This window comes from Pelodiscus sinensis, chromosome 3 (genome assembly GCF_052426305.1).
Source record: "Pelodiscus sinensis isolate ZL-2025 chromosome 3, ASM5242630v1, whole genome shotgun sequence".
NCBI classification, from domain to species: Eukaryota; Metazoa; Chordata; order Testudines; family Trionychidae; genus Pelodiscus; species Pelodiscus sinensis.
The window spans coordinates 141038160-141060195 of NC_143054.1; the positions used below are offsets into that span (position 1 = coordinate 141038160).

Consider the following 22036-nt stretch of genomic DNA (forward strand, 5'->3'; position numbering starts at 1 on the left):
AAAGCAAAACTGTATTTATATATATTTTGTATTTAAAAATTGGGCTGAAAATGATTTCAGATTAGAGCTTCAAAAGAAACGTTCACAGTTGATTTAACTCTAATTTATAATTTGTAATGTAGAATGTAAAATGGATTTTTTCCTATGAATACTATTTATCTAGGGCAGGCATGTCCAAAGTCCGGCCCGCGGGCCAATTGCGGCCCGTGTTCCGGTTTAATACGGCCCCCCAGGTAATTTGGCAATATCTATCTTTTATGGCCCCCAGCGAATCCATATGTATTGAGATGAATACATTGTAAAATCTCAGTTAAAGTCAGTTGGTCTAAATCAGTTATAAATATATTTGGACACAACATGTATACTTGGTGTTATGTTCCTGTTCATATTTTTTGAACTTAAAAGTTGACAGACAATCTTTATTACCAATAATATGTAATATACTTTACAATGTTCCTGACATATATTTCAGCTTCCTGGATTTTTTTTTTCATCTGGCCTTCAGATATGAAAGGCAGAGTGATTTAACACCTGTTTAGATTGGTCATCCATGTGACGAAATGAAAAGTATGCCGTTTGCAATAAACTTTGCATAAAATAGTTAATTTGCATTTAATTTTAATGGTTCAAAGAATGTAAGGCAAAATGGTCGGCCCTCACGCATGTTCACTTCATCAAATCTGGCCCTCTTTGAAAAAAGTTTGGACACCCCTGATCTAGGGTATAATACAAAAATGTTACTTTTAAGGATTTTTAAATCAATTTGACTACTGTCTTTTGCTTGTAAACTCAAATAGCTTATTCCATCTATTTCCTCACTGCCAAAAAGATGGGGGGGCGGATTGGAGGCCATTTTAGATCTCAGGAAACTCAACAGGTTTGTACGCAACCACAAATTCAGGATGGTGACTAGGAACCATTGTAGCTGCACTGGATGAGGGAGAACAGTTCTCAGACATCAACCTTCAAGATGCATATTTTCACATAACAATCCACCCTGCACACAGTAAGTTTCTCAGATTTACGGTAGGCCACAACCACTACCAGTATCCTCCCCTTCGGACTTTCCACTGCACCACGGGAAGTGGTGGAATCTCCATCCCTAGAGATTTTTAAGTCTTGGCTTAAAGCCCTGGCTGTGTTGATTTAGTCGGGATTGGTCCTGCCAAGGGGAAGGGGGCTGGACTTGATGACTTCCTGAGGTCTCTTCCAGCTCTATGATTCTGTTTTCCATAATAGAAAATAGTCTGGCCATCGTGACTGCATTCCTGAGAAGACAGGGCATCATCATATTCTGCTACCTCTGATGATTATTTACTCAAAAGTACTTTACGCCAACAAAAGATAATCATGGCAAACATGACCAAAGACATTTTCTTTCATTTAGGCCTACTCATAAACATTCAAAAATCCACTCTGGAGCCCACCCAGAAAATGGAGTTTATTGGGACATCCCTGGATGCCGTGATAGCCAGGGCCTATCTTCCCCCACATTGCTTCCAAACTCTATGCGACCTTATCAGCGGTGTCCTCCATGCTCCTTTTACAACTGCTTGCTCATGCCTTCAGATCCTGGATCACATGACAGCTACCACTTTCATGGTATGCCTTATGAGGGCTGGCTTTAGGAAGTGCAGGGTCCAGTTCGAACAGTTTTGGCAGGCGCGCACACACACACACACACAGGATTTTTTGTTGAGGGGGAAAAAAAAAAAGCACCCACACAACAAACCACAAACACACACAAATATCACATCAGAAGTAGATCTGATCAAAATGTACATCAATATAGTTGAACATTTTAAAAAAAAAATGCCATCCTTTATAATGCAAAGTTTTACACAAGATTAAATCAGTTGCCTTAAGTGTAGGTCAAATATTTTCAATTGCAAACTATCCAATCTTTTCAATAAAGTTTAAAGTTTGATTTTTATAAAGTTACCAGAGAGTGTTGCAGTTTTCTGTTACATTGATTTACTTTTTAAATAGCAAAAATGGAGTCTTTGTTAAGAAAGTGTCAGTTCTGTGGTCAAATTCCAGTCCTTAGTGATTTCAGCACCACTGATTTCACTAAGTAATATGGTACCTCACCACCATTGCCTCCTTTGCACTGCCCTTCAACACATATTGCCTGCATGTTGAGTCCAAGGTCAGTCTACACAAGATTTTATCAATGATTTTTGCTCAAGTGATCACTCAGACAAGACAAGGACTCTCAATTGATTCTAGTCAGCTCTGCCTTTAAACTTTGGAAGTAAAGTGTCAGATATAATTGAGGACTCCCAAATAGACTCTACACCACCAGAAATAAAACCTGTTTCCATCTTTTGTGACTTTCTGTTAGATGTGACTCACTATCCTCTGCTTAGTGTTCAAGTTATGGTAGACCCTAAGCCAGGTCATATTAAGTTCAGGTCTTTTACCTTTTAATTATACAATATGAAATGTTGTAATATGATTACAACATTTCATTCTCCCAGCTCCAAGTCTTAAGTGAATTTCAACCCCAAAGAGCCAAAACTGAGCACCTTGACAAAGCAAGTGTGTCTACTGATCTCTGTGGCAAAGTAGGTATGTCTATATAAATAAGGTCTGCTCGTGAAGTCTTTTCCTACAGTTGATTAACAGATGGCAATAGATCGCTCATTCAGATCACTGGCTGATAATAGTTAGTCACCCTGACCAGTCATTAACCATAGTCATGCACTCACCCTACTCTCCATTGTCTCTATGATTCTCTGATGACCTGTGGCAAAAAAGGAGGGTGGAAAGGGAAACTGAAGGGAGAGACCTCTCTAAATTCACCAATCAAAGAGAAGTATTGCCAACCCAAAAATCACAAGGAACGCCTACACAAAGTTATGAGAGTGGTCTACAAATCATAAGATATTTTTAAAATAAAACATGTTGGATTTTTATTGGCCTTTTGTTTCTTGAGTATTTAGGGTTCATGTTTTAAAGATTACATATGCGCTGCCTACAGACATGACTGGCATCTGTTTACATTCCCAATCGACACAGCTTCGCCAAACATCTCACATTTTCCGCATTAGTTCTGGCCTCCTTGAAATGGTGGACTTCCCCACACAATCCCCTCAAGGGTAATCAGAACAGATGTATCCTTAAAAGGCTGGGGTACCCACTGTGGGAAACTGGTGCATGAAGAACAACATCACACCAACAGCGATGTACGTACCGGGTCAGCAGAACACCATGGCAGACAAGCTGAGCAGATACTTGTCCAAACAGCATGAGTGAGAGTTGAGTCTCAAGACCATCCTGCCTATTTTCAGCAATGGGGATTACCTATCCTAGACTTACTTGTGACGACATCCAATCACAAGTGCCACCATTTTTTATATAGAGCAGTCCGGGGCAAGCACTCAGTGGGCGATGCCTTCACCATACCATGGACTGCCCCCCTCCTCTATGCATTTCCACTGACTACCCTGCTCTCCAGGGTGATCAACAAAATTTGTGCCGACCATGTAATGGCCATCTTGATAGCTCCTTACTGGCCAAGGCAACTACGGCTTCCTTACCTCCACCACCTTTCACTTGCCAGACCAGTCCCCCTCTCCATCAATCCCCGCCTGCTGATCCAGCATCAAGGAAAAACTCATCACCCAAACCTGTGGGCATTCAAGCTTACCACATGGCTTCTCCGTGGTATCAAAATGAAGAACTTATCTGTTCTGAGAGAGAGAAGCAGATGCTCCTCAATAGCCGACGCTCTCCTCAAAGTACACCTACCAAAATAAATGGAAGTGCTTTCAGGAATGGTCCAACTAACACCAATTACAACCAAATACTACCCCAATACCTACCAGCTTGAATAGCTGATGGACCTCAGTGATGCAGGTCTCTCCATCAGCTGCATCCAATGGGTTCTCCTGGTGGGTTTACAGAAGACAAGCCCAAACTTAAATCCCTTGGGATTTAAACCTAGTGCTTGGCACACTGACAGGACCCCTTAGCGACTGCTTCTTCCCAACATCTGGTGATGAAAGTGACCTTTATAGTTGCAATCACGTCCGCAAGGAGGGTGGGTGAAATTGCAGCTCTTATGGATGACCCACCATATACCATTTTTACCAAGGATAAGGTTATTTTCAGGCCTCATCCATAATTCCTGCCCAAAGTTATATCTGATTTCCATATCAATGAACCCATCTATTTCCCCACTTATTATTCAAAACCTCCTGGTTCCCCCAAGGAAGTGACGATACACATTTTGGACACAAGACAAGCCCTTACGTTCTACATTGATGAGCCCAAGGAATTTAGAACATCAAGCAGACTTTTTTATATCTATGTCTGGTCCCCACAAGGGAACCAGCTGTCTCCACACAACGTGTCTCCAAATGGATTGTGAACTGCATGCATACCTCCTACCAACTTCGGAATAAGGACCCACCTCAGACGGTCACCACACACTCCACCTGTGCGATGGCCACATCGACTGCTTTTCTGTGTAACATATCCCTTGCTGGTATCTGCATGGCAGCCACGTGGTCCTCACATTATACCTTCGCAAAAAATTATGCACTGCAGCAAGGGCCAATACCCACCACTTCCTTAGCCGAAAGGGTCCTTGCCTCCTCTCAGCAATAACTCCAAAGCCTACCACCGCAAGCAGCAGTACTACTCAATAGTCACCTAAGTGGAGCACCTACAGGAACACCACTCAAAGGAGAAGAAGTTACTCACCTTGTGTATTAACAATGGTTCTTTGAGATGTATGTCCCTGTGGGTGCTCCAGTACCCTCCCTTCCTCCCTGCTATTTTGGAATCCACTATAGGATTTCCGGTAGAATAGGAATCGGAGTACCTGTACCATGTGTGCAGCCAAGAAATGAAAACAACACAAGACAGCAAGGTGAGTAACTTCTTCGGCATTCAACAGAGTTACTGTTGTTTTTTAATTTTAAAATTTCTGTCCCTCTGTGGCAGATGGTGTAGCCTGTGTCTTTTTGCATATGTACAGATAAAGCAATTATATCGTATACTAGGCTGCCTGCAGAATCGACATGATAATGAAGTGTTACTAAAGGAATTGTTTAAATAATTAGTCCAACAGAAGAATGAGTCATGGACATTTAAGGTAGATAAGGAAGTCTATCAGGGGAGGAAATGGATTTATTGCTATGGATTAGGGAAATGCATGCTCCCAGGGAATATTGCCTAATATTATTGACATTTTTGGAGCATTAGCTAGCTGACATTGATAGTTGAAAATGAATGTGTTTGTCTTATTACGTCAGAAGTGGACAATATGAAAAAATGTTTTGTATAAGAACAGAAAATTCTTTTTAATCAATGTGACTAGAAGCTAAATGGGTATGGGGAAAAGCTCAGTTTACACACAGTCCTCTTTCTGGGACCAGTGGTCTGGACACACATCTGTTAGAGCAGCAGAGTTTTAATCTGTGAAACAAGAGACGCCTTTTAATTAGATGAAAATGAGGTGATATGTTCTAGCCATCATGAATTTATCAATAACAAATCATGTCAAGCCAACCTCATTTCCTCCTTTGACATAACAACAAGCTTAGTGGATAGGGAGGACATGGGTATTGACTCCATGGGAAAAAAATAGTGGGTGCTCAGCTCCCACCAGCCACTTGCTGATCAGCAGTTTGCTGGATCCAGCTAGTCAGCCCTCTCCTCCCATCTCCCCCTCCCCCCCCCCCCCCCACACACCTCCTACCCAATGCTGATCAGTTGTTTGGCAATGGGGAGGAGGACACAGAGTGGAGGGGATTGGGCTTTGGGATAAGGAGTGGAGCACTCCCAGGAAAAGTTGAAAGCCAGTGCCTGTGAAGACACAGTAGATGTGATATATTTGTATTTAAGTAAGGCCTTTAACACTTTCTCACGTGAAATTCTCCTAAGCAAACTAAGGAAATGTGGTCTAAATGAAGTTACTATGAGGTGGTTGCACAGCTGGTTGAAAGACTGCATTCAGTGGTTCTCTGTCAAATTTGGAGGACATATTGAATCTGGGCCAATAGGCATCTCTCCTGGGTCCAGTGGTTTACAATATTTTTATTCATGACTTAGATAATGGAGTGGAGAGCGTGCTTATAAAATTTGTAGCTGACTCTGGACAGGGAGGGTTTGCATGCACTTTGGAAGATAGCATTAGAATTCAAAATGATCTTGATAAATTGAGGAATTGGTCTGAAGCCAAGAAGAAGAAATTCAGTGCAGACAAGTGAAAAGTGCTGCATTTAGGAAGGGAAAGTCAAATGCACAAATACAAAATGGGGAATAACTGGCTAGATGGTGATACTGCTGAAAAGGTAATAGTGGATCACAAATTGAATACAAGTCATTAGTGTGATGCTGCTGTGAAAAAGGCAAGTGTCATTCTGGGATCTGGTGATAGGAGTATTGTATGTAAGATGTGGGAAGGAATTGTTTAGAAGTTTTTCTTTCTGAAAATGGCACATCCAAAACTGTGTGCCCGGGCTGATTAAAGTGCTCCCCCACTTGCTTTTGGATATTGCCATTCTTAATGCCTGATTTTTTACACACACCCTCAAAAGCATGACATTCACCCAGTGATCAGTTACTAAACCTGCTATGTCTCAAATGGCTAAAAGAAGTGTGGGTTTAATACAGTTAAAATAAAACTGGGAAAAGCCTTCATACGCATACTGTAGAGAAGAGTCCTGCACTGGCAGAGGGCCAGATGAAATGATGTAATACACTTTTCAGTCTCTAATTTCTGCAGTCCTGTGGTAAATAACTGAAAAGTATCAACTGCCAATCTAGCAGAAAAGTGACCAGAAGCCTAGTCTGCGGCACTTGATTGCAATTCCATGCAGAGGATCCAGGCTGAGGAGCAAGCAGGGATTGATTCTTTCATCAGGAAGGTGGTGGAGCACATATCTGAAGGGACACAGAGGAGCATTAGCCAAGTGAGGCCCTAAGTCAGAAAACTATTCATGTGATTCAGTTTCAGTATGTATGTAGTCCCATTGAAATTAAGCATATGCGAGGGTGTTTGAGGATCAGGACCTTCATGCATTTGGACAGGGTTTTTTTTTGGGGGGGGGGGAAGAGCTAGGATAGCTAAACCAGCAGCTAAGAACCAATAAGAATAAAATGTGGGGAAATGGTAGCTCTACATTAAGTGGCAACATAAATCCAAGGTTTCCATTTGCCCAGACAGTACTAGTGCAGACTTGGAGCCAGTGGGTGTAGCCCTTTAATTGCCCCCCCCCCCTCGGGGCTAAGGGTGCCGCTGTAGTGCCTCACCCGTTTTCCCTTTCTTCGGTGCTCCTTGAACAAAACTCCACAGAATCTTGCTTAATCACAGCCCTTCTTGGGGGGGGTCTGTGTTTTTTTGTAAACTGGACACAGCCCCTCTTCCCTAAAGAGATGTCCCTTCCACAAGGACCACCTCAGGGCACCCTTTTTCCCTATAGCTCTGCTCTGTGGTTTTCTCTGAGCAGGAGACATCCTCCCATGTAGTTTCCCTGCTGCCTTTTATATTTGAATCACCTGATTCCTTTCAGGTGGGGCTCATCTTGTAATCAAGGCTGGCTTAGTCACAGGTTATACAGTGTCTGGGAGAGCCTCCCTGTTAGAGTTGATCCACAGAAGAGAGAGAGAACCAGGAAAACAAGCAGTATGTACATTGATAAAGTAAAATGATAACTGAAGATCGATAGTGAAGGGAGAAGTAATGTTTATTTTCTGTAGTCATGATTTTGAGTTCAGTTTGTGTGTTAGTTTAAAACAGGAAACAGGCATGAATAATTCTTCGTGAACTGGAAGCATGTTTTGTTGATTCTACTTAGAACCTTTGAGTGCTGTTTGGCTACATGGAATGATTGTAGTTGATTTTACCTTTAATGTGCCAAGTACCTGATTTTTATAAATATCCAAGAAGTCATTTAATTATTCCCTACGATTTTTCATGGAGGTGACGGAATCCAAGAATTGCAGAGACCTGTGACTTCAGCCTACAGCAGCTGGGAGCTTCAGGATCCCCCCATAGTCAGGAGCTGTGGGGTACCTCTGCTGCCTGAAGTCCTGCCTCTGAGCTACTGTGAGCAGTGGAGGTACTCTGCTGTTCTCAGCCCCAGCAGGAGGACATCACAGCTCCCAAGCCAAGCAGCTCCCAGCCACCACAGGCAGCACCTCTGCAGCTCCAGGTGGCAGGGGACCTGGAGCTCTGAGCTCCCATGAATTGAGGGAGTAGTCGCTTATGAAAAAAGCTTGCACTGATAACAGTTCCCACTTCCTCTCTCTCTCTGCCAGACACTATTGTCTAGGAAACTTCCTTTCCTCCTTTGTTATTTTGGAGTCTTGAAATAGTGTGACTGCTGTGTGTGGAAAAAGGTCAAATGAGAAATTATCTTTAAATTAGCTTCCACAGTTCTCTAACAGGTGCGAATGAAGATTTAGCCCCCATTTCATGTTTTTAAAGACTCTCTTTGCTAAGCTCCATAAAGCTGGCTTTCCAAAGCTTTCGTCCTCCAATCAAGGACCAGCAAGTGCAGGTTTTCACATGCAATACAGTTACCACGTAAGAGTTGAACAGACAGGGCAGGGAGGAGGACAGTTCTTTCCCTCCTCCTGGACTGCCTCTCCTCTGTCAGGAGTGAGAAGCTTACTAGCAGACCGTCTCAAATAGTCCTTTAAACCATCAGTAGTACTTCACATATTTGTGGGTCAGCCAAACTTGTGTTAGTTTTCTGTAAGTCAGAACAGGAGTTGCCTGAGGTTCTATTCAAGAGCACTTCAGAGCCCAGGTATCTTCATTTTGGATTAGACAAATTCTTCTCTATGCCTTTCTTCCCATCCTCTTATCTATCACTGTTGGTGTCTCTTCACAAGAAAGCATGAGCTCGTTTTATTAGTCATAAGTGATGACTCTTCATTTCCTTGAAAACTAATTCTTTCCAGTTGAACGTGTTAAGTGAATACAGTTCAATTACATGTATCTTGATATGCACTGAAGGAACAGGGAGGATTTTTGTCGTCATTTGAAACAATGAGCCATGTTTTGATCCCAAGTGGAACTGATTTTTGACACTATTGTATTTCTCCTTATGAAGAAAGAATGTGAAAATAAGCGTCTTGTTTTTATCATGTAAGGATAATTATAGATAGAAACCCAAACCTAGGTGCCTTTCACAACTTAGGGAACATTTACAAATGAAAACTTAGAGCTGAGTGAATTGAATGAATGAATCATTTAACATGTCTTCAGTCTACAGCGCTTAAAATGATATCATTGGCTCAGGAAAGAGCTTTCACACTTCTTGGCCAGACGGTCATAGGTTCGAGTCCTGACTAGGGTACTTGGAGTTGTTTTTTTGACGAATAGCTTATACATTGTGTTGGCCAGACTTACTACTGAAGCAGTATGAAAATATCTATCGTTGTAGCACCCTGAAAATTTGTAACATGATAAGCAGGATCTAAGGGTTCAGGAAGAATTATCATCAGAACATTTTCAAATGGGTAGATCACAGAATGATCATTCAGTGATTTCATTTTCTTTTTCTTTTTTTTTATAATTTCCTTGTATCTGACCTTAGAGATGACAGACGTAAGAGATAATATTGGGATGTCTTGAATAAGAGTTAGTCATCTGTCCAATGATTATAAAATAAATCCATATCTTTAAAAATTAGCCTGTAATTTTTTGTGTCCTGGGTTTTCTTGGACTATTTTGGCTAGTCCAGTGGTGAAAATCATTCAAGACCCTCCTGTTTCTAAAAATGATTAATGGGGATTCTGCTGTAAGTCAAAATTATTTCTGTAAACCCCCCTCAAAGTAAAATAATGGTTTTATGCCAGCTGAGGTTGACCCTCCAGAGTCTGGGAAAAAATGGATAGCATCTGTTCAAGCGTTGCTATTTGGCAGTAAACTTGATAACAGGGCAGTTACCAAGTGCAGGACTGACAATATATTTACAAAAACAATAGTTTCATTATCCTGATCAAAAGTATTGTTGTAGTTCTATAATTCACTATAAATCAAGTGAGACTCTTCTGGGCTTTCTGGGTAAGAGTCCAGTCCTGTAAACACTTGCCCTATGGTGGTTGCTTGGAGGAAATAGGATGCTGAAATGAAAATAGGCACTGTGGTAGCTATATTGTCATGTGCCAACTATTACTGCTTTTTGTTTGACAATGAGTCAGTAGTCTCTGGCAGGGATAGACAGTCACTTTGGAGTGGCTTTACACTGTTCTTCCTGGGAGTTCACAGGTTTAGTTTTGGATGATTGACCATGGCAGAGAGCTGTTTTGCGAGGAGTACTGCAAGTTTCCATGTTCTCATTCCTCCTATTCAGTGCATATATGAGTCTTTTGGGACATTTTGTAAGAGGCATGGACTGCTTAGGACACCCAGCTTCGTTTCCACCTCATTGGCTCTGGCAGGTGCAACATAAGTGCCTTGCCTTGTGACTGAAATTGGGGCCTCATGAAAGCTAATTCACTGAGTCTTTCTACGAGGAAGACTGGGGAAATGTTTTTAAGGTGTGGGAAGCCACCTGAGGAACTGGCAAAGTTTATATCCGCTCTGGGCACTAGCTACCTCATAACCTTGGGATTCTGTGCTGTTCTTGATCCTCTAGCTGTTCCGGTATAAGATTGGTTTTATCATCTTTCCTTCGTAAGTAGGGTGCAAGAAAATATTTTTATGTGCAGGTCTAGTGACTGTTATCCAGGCCTTTGTTACTTCAGGGTTGGACTATCACAATGTGTTCTATATAAGGATCTCCTTGAGGCATTTTCGAAACTTCACTGAGTGGAAAATAGTTACCACTAAAAGTTCAGGCAGAGAGTACATTACAATAGTACTCCAAGATCTGCACTGTCTGCCAACTAGTTTCTATCTGGAATCTAAGATGTTTTGTCCTATGAAGTATTAAGTAGTTTGGACCCTGATAAACTCTTCTCCCCTCCTCCCCCCCACATCCATGTTATTTATGTAGCTGCAGTCAGTCATCAAAGGTGATCAAGTTAGGGACCCTCCAAGTAAGAAAGAGAGGAGGATACCAGGAGAGCATTCACCATGAAATGTCCTCAATTCTGGAATTCGTTTCTCTCCTTTGTCCTGTAGATCTTGGGTTATTTGGCTTTCAAGGATTTTGCAACGCTTTAGTACTATTAGTTTGTTTATTGGAAAGTAGTGGGCTATGCCCACAAAAGCTCATGATACCATCTACATGTTTTGTTAGTCTATAAAGTGCTACCAGACCATTTGCTGTTTTTTAAGTTTATCCTGTACAGACTAACTCAGCTACCCCCTGAAGCTAATAATTATTGCGTTATACTGTTGTGACGCATGTTGATAACAAGCGTCTATGGTGAAGCTGTAGTTGCTTTAAAAAAACTTTTGACTCATACATTCATTTACTTTTTGGTATGCACCCTGATCGGAAAAAAACAGACCAGAGATTGGGTTGTATATTTAAAAGAGGAAAAGCAAAAGTTAATGTACTTAAACATCAAATCATGAGCACATGAATGAGTGGTTGGAAACCAGTAAGAAAGCTATCACAGACGTAGTTTGACTCTTTTATAGTAGTTTTAATAGTCTGCTGCAAGCTTTTGGAGAAATTATTATTTCGGCAGACCTGAACAGCCTAAATTCTAAGATTTAAAAAAAAAGTTTGTAATGAGCAGATTTGTAACCTGAGTGTCTTGAACATTAGTATGAGAATGTATCCATTGTGAGCTTTTCTGAAGCCATTTGATTTAGAGATTATTTCTACAAGAACCTAAATATCCTTCCTTAATTCCTGGAAAAATTATTTTATCTGACTAGTGCCCTGTCCTCTCTTTGTGAATTAAGAAGAAATAACCTAGTCATGTATATTTAACCTAAACTTCAGTTTATAGAGGATGTCAAAACATGTAAGTGAGGATAGCAGTCTAAATAAAGAACAGAAATCTTTTCAGTCTTAGTTTATAAATAATGCAATTTCCTGATAGAGCACATCTTAAGCAATTCAGACTGATATCCAGGATCTGATTGGGACATATATTTTATGTAATAAATACTTTCTTGGCATTCCTTTATCTCCAATGATTTATTCTATGGTGAAACAGTCATGTTTTAAAATGCTATGGTGTTGATAGCTTTGCCTCATATTTTGGTGGTGGTGACAATTCTGAGGTGTTGGGTGGGAAATAAAGCTTTATTTGTAGTGGGAGGGAGGATTTGGCTGTTCATTTCAGGAAAATCTTATATATTCTGTGGTAAGTATATAAACAGTGGAATAAATTATTTAATTGGAGATTGGGTCCAGTTTTCAGAAGCTTAGGCACATACTTGAGCACTTCTTTTGCATGTACACTGATCATAGTTGCATGTATTGTCACCACAATTTTACAGGCAAATTATGTTACCCCCATCTTATTTTAACCTAAGAATATGGTAGCTCATTTCTGTTTTTCAGGTGGTGTCAAGAAATAAATCAGTGGGGAACACAGCACCTCCCTATGTTAAATGATTGGTACACACAAGTGTTTCCACCTAAAAACCCTTGTGTTTAATTAAGCACAAAGCACACATCTAAAGTAGCAATGGTCTAGAGCATCTCTGAGTATAATTCCCCAAGGTCAAAAGTGGTAGTGAGTGACCACAGTAGGTTTCCAATGGCCATCCTTCTAAATACTGGGAAGAATAATGTTAGTGTCTTCTTGCTCGTAGAAAATCAAAGCTTCTCCAAAGTACACTTTTAACTATTTTTTCTTAAAACAAAGCATAACTCAAAGAAACTTCTTATAGACTAACAATTTCCCTAACAACAGAAAAGAGCTCATAATTTCTATTTATTAGTAAAGCAACTCCAGCAAGAAACTTACAAATGGGCACTCAGACCAAGGTCAGCTATCCTAGTGACACAGCAATTGTGCAGATGTTTTTGTCTGCCTAAGCAAGCGCAAATTCTTGCTTATTATGTGGTGTCCTCGCTTCCAGTTTATGGTGGCTAAAGGCACAAGATGGCTGCAGGTTTTGTCAAGTCCTGTTCTCACATAACAAGTGCATGATTTCCAGTAGTTGAGCTTCTATCAAGCTCATGTTTTGTCTTCCTTTTTTGTCAGCTACTAATCATGGTTGACTTCTCTGCAGGTTCGCATGTGCCTCTTCCTATTTTCCTTAAAAGCACACTTATTTTATATTGCACAATTTAGGCAGCTACTTTTGAAAATGTCACATTAAATTTTTGGATGCTCACACCAACTTCCTTATGCATTAGTCATCTTAAGCTACAAAATGGACTGCCCCTATATTTTTTTGAAAGTATTTCTCAAGAATTTAGAAACACAGGGATTAATATGCCCATATAAAAAGCAACATTCTGTTCTTGAGCCATGGATAAAATATCTCAGATTAGAGCCAAGAGATAGAGTAAGAGAGAAAAAATAGAAAGAATGAATGCTATTAACAGATTGTGAAACATGAAAAATAGCTATGTATTTATTTCCTTATATGAACATGATTAATGGACAATTTCAAACCAACATTTCCTTTATAAGTAAATATTACTGGTGTGGTTCAAGGCTACTTAAACTTCTGTCCCTTCTTCTGATCTCATTCAGTACACTTCTTTCAAGTTGTAGGCCATAAGCCTTCACTTCTCTAGGGCGGAGTCCCAGGATTTTTCCACTCTTAGATCAGGGTGCGAGGCTACCAAACCATGTGTAATAATCTGTTTTACTCCACAATCGGTTCTACTAAACTCTGTACTTGTGGTTCTTCCCTGTGGGGGCTTATGACTAATGGTGAATACAGTGATCTTCTTAATGCAAAGTATTGTTTAATCTTAAAAATAGAAACATACACTAGCAAGGTGAACTTTTTAAAACAACAAAACCCATCCAGTAGCTTTCCCTCTTCCAGTAGGGGGACCTGTTCTATCATCTGTCTTTCTAGATACCCCAGCCCCTGGAGCTTAGTTCCCCTTAGTTCAAAATCTTGTCCCTCTCCCCTTCAGGGAGTGTGGCTCTTTTAATCCCTCTCAGTCTTTTGATCTGTCTTCACTGGATGAGAATCAGAAAAGGTCACTGTGGGGAGGGAGGTAGCATATGATAGTTAATACTCCTGGATGTTTACTGAAGAGCTAGTATTTGAACTATTGTCCTTCTTTCTGGGTAAATTTCTTGGCCACCTGGATTAATCTAATGTAGAAATAAATAAAAATCTTTAAAAGTACTTACAAAAACATATACAGTAGTAGGACTGTCAAACTATTGAAAAATTAATCCTGATTAATCATGATATTTTAAGTGGTAAATCACAGTTTTAATCACATTGTTAGTAATGGAATAGCATTTATTTACATATTTTTGGATGTTTTCTACATTTTCAAACATTTATTTCAATTACCACACAGAACACAAAGTGTGTAGTAGAGATGAGAATGGGTAATAGTAAACTGTTACCCAGGAGCATCTCACCCCCAGTCCCATCCCGCCCGTGGCCTGCTGTGGGAGATGGGCTTCTCTAGCCTTGCAGGGCTGCCAGAAGTGGCAGCAGAAGGGTGAGGGTAACAGCTGCCAGCTTCTGCTTCCAAGCCAGCATGAGGTTCCCAACTCATAGCTGGCAGCCCAGCACAGGGGTGGAAGCAGCTGGTCTGGAACAGCTCCTGCCTGTGGTGTGGGGGCCGCTACAGCCTGCCTGCCCCCATTTCTCGGGTTAACCCCACATTTCTCAAACTGTGGGTTCCGACCCGAGCAACTTAGAGGGGGGAGTCACAGTATCACAAAGTTTGAGAACCTCTGGGTTAATCAGTTAAACTTAATGTTTCACCGGTTAACTGATTAAACAGGATTTTACATTCCTTGTGTATATAATGCTCATTTTATATTATTATTTTGATTCCAAGTATTTGCACTGTAAAAAAGATAAGCAAAATAGTATTTTTCAATTCACCTTATACAAGTACTGTAATGCAATGTCTTTTATCTAACTGTGGTTAAAACTTCAATTAATTTTGACTATTTTTTTAATTTAGTTAATTTGTTTTGCATTAATTGGTTGAGTTAACTGCAATTGAGAGACCTAATTCCTAAATTTAAGTTAGGCAACTTCCAAATCTGTCACTGCTATGCTCCAAACAAGTGTTTAATTGAAATTTCCTAAATTACTGTTAGAGTATATTAGGTCACATCTTACATGAAGGTTACATTCATAAACAGTTCATAAAGTATTGATAAAAGATGAATAACTGTTTTAATAAATGGTCAATCAATTGTTACAATGTCCAGCAAGTTCTGTATAACCATAGCTTGTTACCATCTACAACACCTGCTGTTAATGTGCTTATAACATTTTATAAAATACATGCAACTGATGTCTGTAACATGCTAATAGCATTTGCTAGCCTTTCGTTCATTTGTAATTCTTGTACTAGAGCTAGCAATAAAGACATTCAAAATTCAATGTTAGAGGAAGCTCTGTGTGACAGAGCAAAAGTTCCCATTATCAACATTTCTACAGATTGAACCTCTATGATCTGGGGCTCTCTGGTCCAGCAACATCCATGGTCCAGCTCTTTGTAGTCAGTGAATACGAAGATTGTAATTGCAGCTAGCTCTTATGCAGCGGGAGGGTGATAAGCTGCTTAAGACTTTTCACCACCTCTACCTTTGAAGGAACAGCCAAAATCTGGCCCTTTATTTTATGTATAGTTTATTAATTCAAATATATTCCTTCAGTGTAAAACAAATGAAGTCTCAAAAGTGATTCATTTGACCCATTCCGTTCTAATTACATTATTTTTGAAGGGGAGAGAACAATTTGTAGAAACATCAGATTTATGGTGTTTCTAGGAAAAGACCTTTTTATTTCCAGCTGACAAGAGCTGCAAGTCATTGGAACTGCTGTAATGTGGTCTTCATTACAAGAGTGTTTAGTTTTATGTCCTGTTTTGCTTTCTTGACCTCAGAGGATTATGCCCAGCTGTGCAATATTCCAGTTCCAGGATCTCGACGACCATATGGACAAGATGCTTTGGTTGACTTTGAGGAACGCTATACCCCAGAAACGGATCCATTCTTTGTTGAAGACCGTAAGTCAATATCACTGTTATGTAAAATTCTCAAAAGTATGCTTATAACTTTTGGATTGCTTCCCTGCAGTTGACTTCATTCATCTGTTTGCTTCTGAGTAATGTGCCCTATTTATTTATATTCTAGTTATTCATATGACATTAACTTTGTCAGGTGTTCAAGTTCCAGCATCATGGTTGTATATGAGCCCAAAGCACAATGTTATTTTGTTTAATATAGTGAAATAATGTGTACCAGCTATACTAAATTTATATTTATCAATAGATTTACAGAGATAGATCAAAAAGTTTTTCTTCTCACAAATTCATTTTTCTTTGGAGCATGTGACTCAGACTCCTTTGGGGTATATTACATTTTTTAAAAATTTTGTGCCAACTTTCCAAGATTTTCCAGCAGAACTTATGCGGGGGTGGTAGAGAGTGTGCATGATGTTCTTACTCAAAAAAATCACCTCGCTTAGCACTCATCAGTATGATTTTTGCTATAGAACCTTATACAAGTAGGGTTCAAAATTTACAATTGAAGAATGTAGGGGTTCTTTACTGAATAAGGGCCTGATCCAACTCACTTTGAAGTCAATGGAAAGACTCCCATTGACTTCAGTAGCTGTTTGATCAGGCCCTAAACTACTTGGACTGCCTTGAATTCAGCTTGCACCTTTATACCAGGGCTGAATTTGGTCCCACATATTTCTTCAGTCTTAGAAACAAAATGTTAGTTACAGAAGGACGGGCAGTCCCAACTGCCTTGTACTTTTAGCATGCAAATACCACTTAACTCTTACTGAACGTGTTTCCCATTAAAATGAGTTAAGTAAAAAGAAGTAAGGGAAAAGAAATCAAAATGGTAGCTTTGAACATAGCAAGAACACTATTATGAATTCCATCATGGAATCAATTCCATGAATCCAAGATGGGAAACAACTGCCTCCCAAGGTGTTCTTCAAAAAACAATTGGGGAAATCATAATGGATCACAAACTAGATAGGAGTCAATAACGTAGTACTGTTTTAAAGAAAACAAACAACATTCCGGGATGTATTAGTATGATCTGAAAAGTAATTCATCCATTCTGTTCAGCGCTGATAAGGCCTCAGCTGGCGTACTTTGTCCTGTTCTGGGCACATTCAGGAAAGATGTGGACAAACTGGATGAAGTCCAAAGGAGAGCAATAAAAATGATTAAAGGTCTTGAAAACATGATCTGTGAGGAAAGTCTGAAATACTGATCTGTTTAGTCTGGAAAAGAGAATTCTGAAGAATCATGATAAGTTTTTCAAGTGCAAAAAAGGTTGTAATAAAGAAGAGAGTGAGAGACTGTTCTCCTTATCCACGGAGAACAGAAGAAGAAGAAATGGGCTTAAATTGCCGCAAGGAAGATCTAGACATTAGGACAACCTTCAACTGTATCGGTAGTTAAGCACGAAAACAAATTCCGTAAAAAGGTTATGGAATCTCTATCATTGGAGGTGTTTAAGAAGTGTCTAGATCAGGGGTGGTGGGCAAGAAGCTGCCAGTGGGTCGGATCCAGCGGCTGCCTTGCTGGGACCCTTAAGTATAGCACAGCGGCAGCTGCTTTAAATGTTGCTGCTCTATTCTGGGAGCGAGGAGGGAGGCTTTGTGCTCTGTCCTGCCCCTCAGCAAAATCTCTCAGCTCCCATTGGCCAGTTTCTGACCAATAGCAGCTAAAATATTTTGCTGGTGGCAGGGGCAGCCAATGAAGCCTCCTCCTTCTCCCTCCGCCCCCACTCCTTCACCTACTCAGAGCAGAGCCACGTGGAGCAGCTTGTTACTGCAGCCTTCAGGTTCCTGCAGAGCTGCTGATTGGGAGCTGCCTAGGTAAGCACCTCCCAGCCAGCGCCTGACTGACACTACCACCCCTCCCCACCACCCAACTACCTGCCCCAGGCCACCACCCAAACTCTCTGTACCCCTTTCCCCCAGGTCACAACTCCCTCCCAGACCGTGCACCTTTTCCTACATCCTTCCCCCAAGCCAGAATCCTGTCTGGCAGCCATACCCCCTCCCTGACCCTACACCCTATTGCCCTGCTCCAAGTCATCATCCAAACCCTCTGCACCCCCTTCACCCAGGTCACAATGCCCTCCCAGACCCTGCACCCCCTCCTAGAGCTCCTCCCTCAGGCCAGAATCCTCTCCTGCACCCACACTCCCTCCTGGACTCTACCCCAGATCACAACCCCCTCCTTCACCCAAACTCCCTCTCACACTCTACACCCCCTCCTGTACTCCAGTTTCCTACCCCAAGCACCCTTCTGCACTCTGTCCCAGATCCCAAACATCCTTGGTAGAAATGCAGCCATTGACCACTTGCCAAAATCTAGGAGTGGCTCCCCCATTAAAACTTAGTGCCCACCCCTGGATTAGACTGACACATGTCAGGGATAGTCTACATCAGTGGTGGGCAATAATTTTGGAAAGGGAGCCACTTCACAAATTTTTGAAGTGGCCCCAGGCCACCATGGAAAAGGCAGGGCCAGAATATTTCCGTACTCCCCTGCCCCTCCCCCCGATAGACCCACTAGTTGTTCTGAACAGCTAGCACTTCCCTCTAGGGGTCTACATCTCTGGCGGCAGGAGGAGACTTTGCGTTCCCCTCCCCTCTGCCCCCAGATCAGTTCAGAGATGGGGGAGCATGCAAAGTCTCTCGTTCCCTGCTCCCATCCTGCAAGGGGTGCACGGCCCTTAGTGTGTATCACCAGCTGAATGGGACATGGCAGGAGGAAACTTTGCACCCTGATTGGCCTGGGGGCAGGGGAGCGGCAGGGCAGCTGTTGGCAGTCCAGTTCCGGCCCGTGGAGGCTCTCTTGCTCACCTCTGCTCTACATACTACTTAACCAGTACAGGAGACGGGATTAGATGGCCCATTGAGGTCTCTTTCAATCCTATATTGCAATGATTCTATGAAACACTGTCTACAGAAACCAGGTTAATGGGTTAATCTCTGTTTAATACCTAACAAACTTAATAGACTTTATACCAAGTTGTACAAAGCTCAACATACCTACACATGTGACTTTAATTAAACAATCCTGACTTCTAACTAAATGTTAATGCTGATGGAAATTACCAAAGCACAATGAAAACCCCAGAATGAAATGACTTTCCAATATGATGAAAAAGAGATGGAGTGGAAGACACGCTTTCTATTCCAGTGTCCAAATTATAAAGAGGTGTAAGAAAAATACTTCCTCAGATTATAAGCAATGATAAAGGACTTTCCATTAATAAGTGATGAGAGAGATATTGAGGTATCCGAGCTAGGATCTTTCCAGTAGCCACTGAAGCAGAATAGTGCCAAACGAACACAGAATACAATCCCAGACACACATTTGAAAATAGACATGTGCTGTATGAGTATAGTGCGAACACTCTTATCTAAGACAGGGTCAGCTGGTTTAAAAAAATCAACACGCTATATATGAGCTCAGTAGAGGACAAATTACATGTTTCATTTGTAAAGGATTTATTCAAGAGCATCATCTTTTCCCTGCTTGGCTATGCGTTTGGGTTTTTTTTTTTCCCCATTGGTTGTCTCTGATGGCTAGAGCCCTACCAGTTTCATAGCTGTGAAAAACCTGTCACAGATTGTGAAATAAGCCCTTCCCTCTGAAATTTGATCTCCCCAAAATCAGCTCGGCAGTGGAGGGATAGGACTGGTCCTTCTCCTGCCCAGCTGTTATGGGAAGGAGATTAGATCCAGCACCACAGGCAATGCACAAATGAGGGTCTCACACTCCTGTGCTTTAGCAGCCCCAGAGCTGGGCTGTGAGCTTCTGCTCCTCCCAGTTCTTCAGAGCACCCAGGCTGGGGGCTGCTGCTGCCAGCAACTCCTGCTGTGGCTAGGTTGTTGCTTCTCCCCTGTAACCACTGCCAGGTTTGAGGGCTGCCTGGACTCCAGCCAGGGCTCAGGGCTCAGAGACCTGGGCTGAAGGCTGCCACCCCTCTCAGCTCCAGCCAGACTCAGGGCTGCCCCACTTCATGGCTCCTGCCCAGGCTGGGGACTGCTGGTCCTCCTAATTTCTTCAGCCAGGACTCCCCCAGAGCTCCTGCCTGAGCTCCAGGCTCTCTTTCCCCATGCTCCTGCCCTAGCTCAGGGGCCTGGTGTGGGGGCTGCCATCCCCTGAATCACCAGCTGGGTCTTAGGGCTTTCACACCTCACAGCTCCTGCCTGAGCTTCAGGTTTCCGCATTTGACTAGGGCCAGAGGAGGTAGAATTAGAAAGGTAGGGCAGGGAAAGAGTAAATGGGAGATGGAGGAAAGAATGAAAGAGATATTGGACTAATCAGGGAAAATAAGGCAATTACAGACCAGTAAATCTAACTTCAGTACCGGACAAATTAGTCGAAACAATAGTAAAGAATAAAATTGTGAGGCACGTAGAAGAACATAATTTGTTAGACAAAAGTCAACATGGTTTCTGTAAAGGGAAATCATGTCTTTCTAATCTATTAGAGTATTTTGAAGGAGTTAACAAACATGCAGACAGGGGGATCCAGTAGATATAGTATACTTAGATTTTCAGAAAGCCTTTGACAAGGTCCCTCACCAAAGGCTCTTGTGTAAATTACATGGCCATGGGATAAGAGGGAAGGTCCTTTCTTGGATTGAGAACTGGTTAAAAGACAGGAAACAAAGGGTAGGAATAAATGGTAAATTTTCAGAATGGAGAGAGGGTAACTAGCAGCATCCCCCAAGGGTCAGTCCTGGGACCAATCCTTTTCAACTTATTCATAAATGATCTGGAGAAAGGGATAAGCAGTGAGTTGGTAAAGTTTGCGGATGATATCAAACTGTTTAGGATAGTCAAGACAGAAGCAGACTGTGAGGGAGTCCAAAAAGTTCTCACCAAACTGAGTGATTGGGCAACAAAATGGCAAATGAAATGTAATGTGGATAAGTGTAAACTAATGCACATCGGGAAAAATAACCCCAACTATACATACAGTATGATGGGGGCTAATTTGGCTATGACATATCAGGAAAGAATCTTGGAGTTATCATGGATAGTTCTCTGAAAACTTCCACAGCGTGCAGCAGTGGTCAAAAAGGCAAATAGGATGCTAGGAATTATTTAAAAAGGGATAGAAAATAAGACACAAAATATCTTGCTGCCCCTGTATGAAACTATGGTACGCCCCCATCTTGAATACTGTGTACAGATGTGGTCTCCTCACCTCAAAGATATTTTGGCCTTGGAAAGGGTTCAGAAAAGGGCAATTAAAATGATTAGGGGTTTGGAACGGGTCCCATATGAAGAGAGGTTAAAGGGACTGGAACTTTTCAGTTTAGAAAAGAGGAGACTGAGGGGGGATATGATAGAGGTGTATAAAATCATGAGTAGTGTGGAGAGGGCGAATAAAGAAGTGTTATTTATTAGTTCCCATAATAGAAGAACGAGAGGACACCAAATGAATTTAATGGGTAGCAATTTTAAAACTAATAAAAGAAAGTTCTTCTTCACACAGCGTGTAGTCAACCTGTGGAACTCCTTGCCAGAGGAGGCTGTGAAGGCTAGGACTATAACAGAGTTTAAAGAGAAGCTAGATAATATCATGGAGGTTAGGTCCATAAAAGGCTATTAGCCAGGGGATAGAAATGGTGTCCCTGGCCTCTGTTTGTCAGAGGCTGGAGAGGGATGGCAGGAGACAAATCGCTTGATCATTGTCTTCGGTCCACCCTTTCTGGGGCCCTGGTGCTGGCCACTGTTGGCAGACAGGCTACTGGGCTAGATGGACCTGTCAGGTGGCAATACTATGGCTGGGATTTAGTTGCACTGCCAGGCAGCAGCCCCACAAACTGAGATTCAGCTGTGTCACTGGGCAGTAGCCCCTGCTGCTGGACTCCAGCCCCACCGGGCAGTTCTGCTGAGCTTCTGGCTGTGCTGCTAAGCAGTAACCCTGCTTCCAGGCTCCCACCCCCACTGCTGGGTATCCCAACCCCCCTGCCTCCCAGTCCTGCCAGG

At 41.7% G+C, this 22036-nt stretch overlaps 1 protein-coding gene across 9 annotated transcripts in view; it reads left to right on the forward strand.

The window, feature by feature from the left end:
* Positions 1 to 22036, forward strand: part of LTBP1 (latent transforming growth factor beta binding protein 1) — a 328168-nt gene that overhangs the window by 299418 nt on the left and 6714 nt on the right. For all 9 annotated transcript variants that reach the window (XM_075924972.2, XM_075924973.2, XM_075924974.2 and 6 more), the window contains one exon: positions 15925 to 16052. In XM_075924972.2, coding sequence (XP_075781087.2) covers positions 15925 to 16052 — 128 coding nt within the window. The remainder of the gene's footprint in view (positions 1 to 15924; positions 16053 to 22036) is intronic.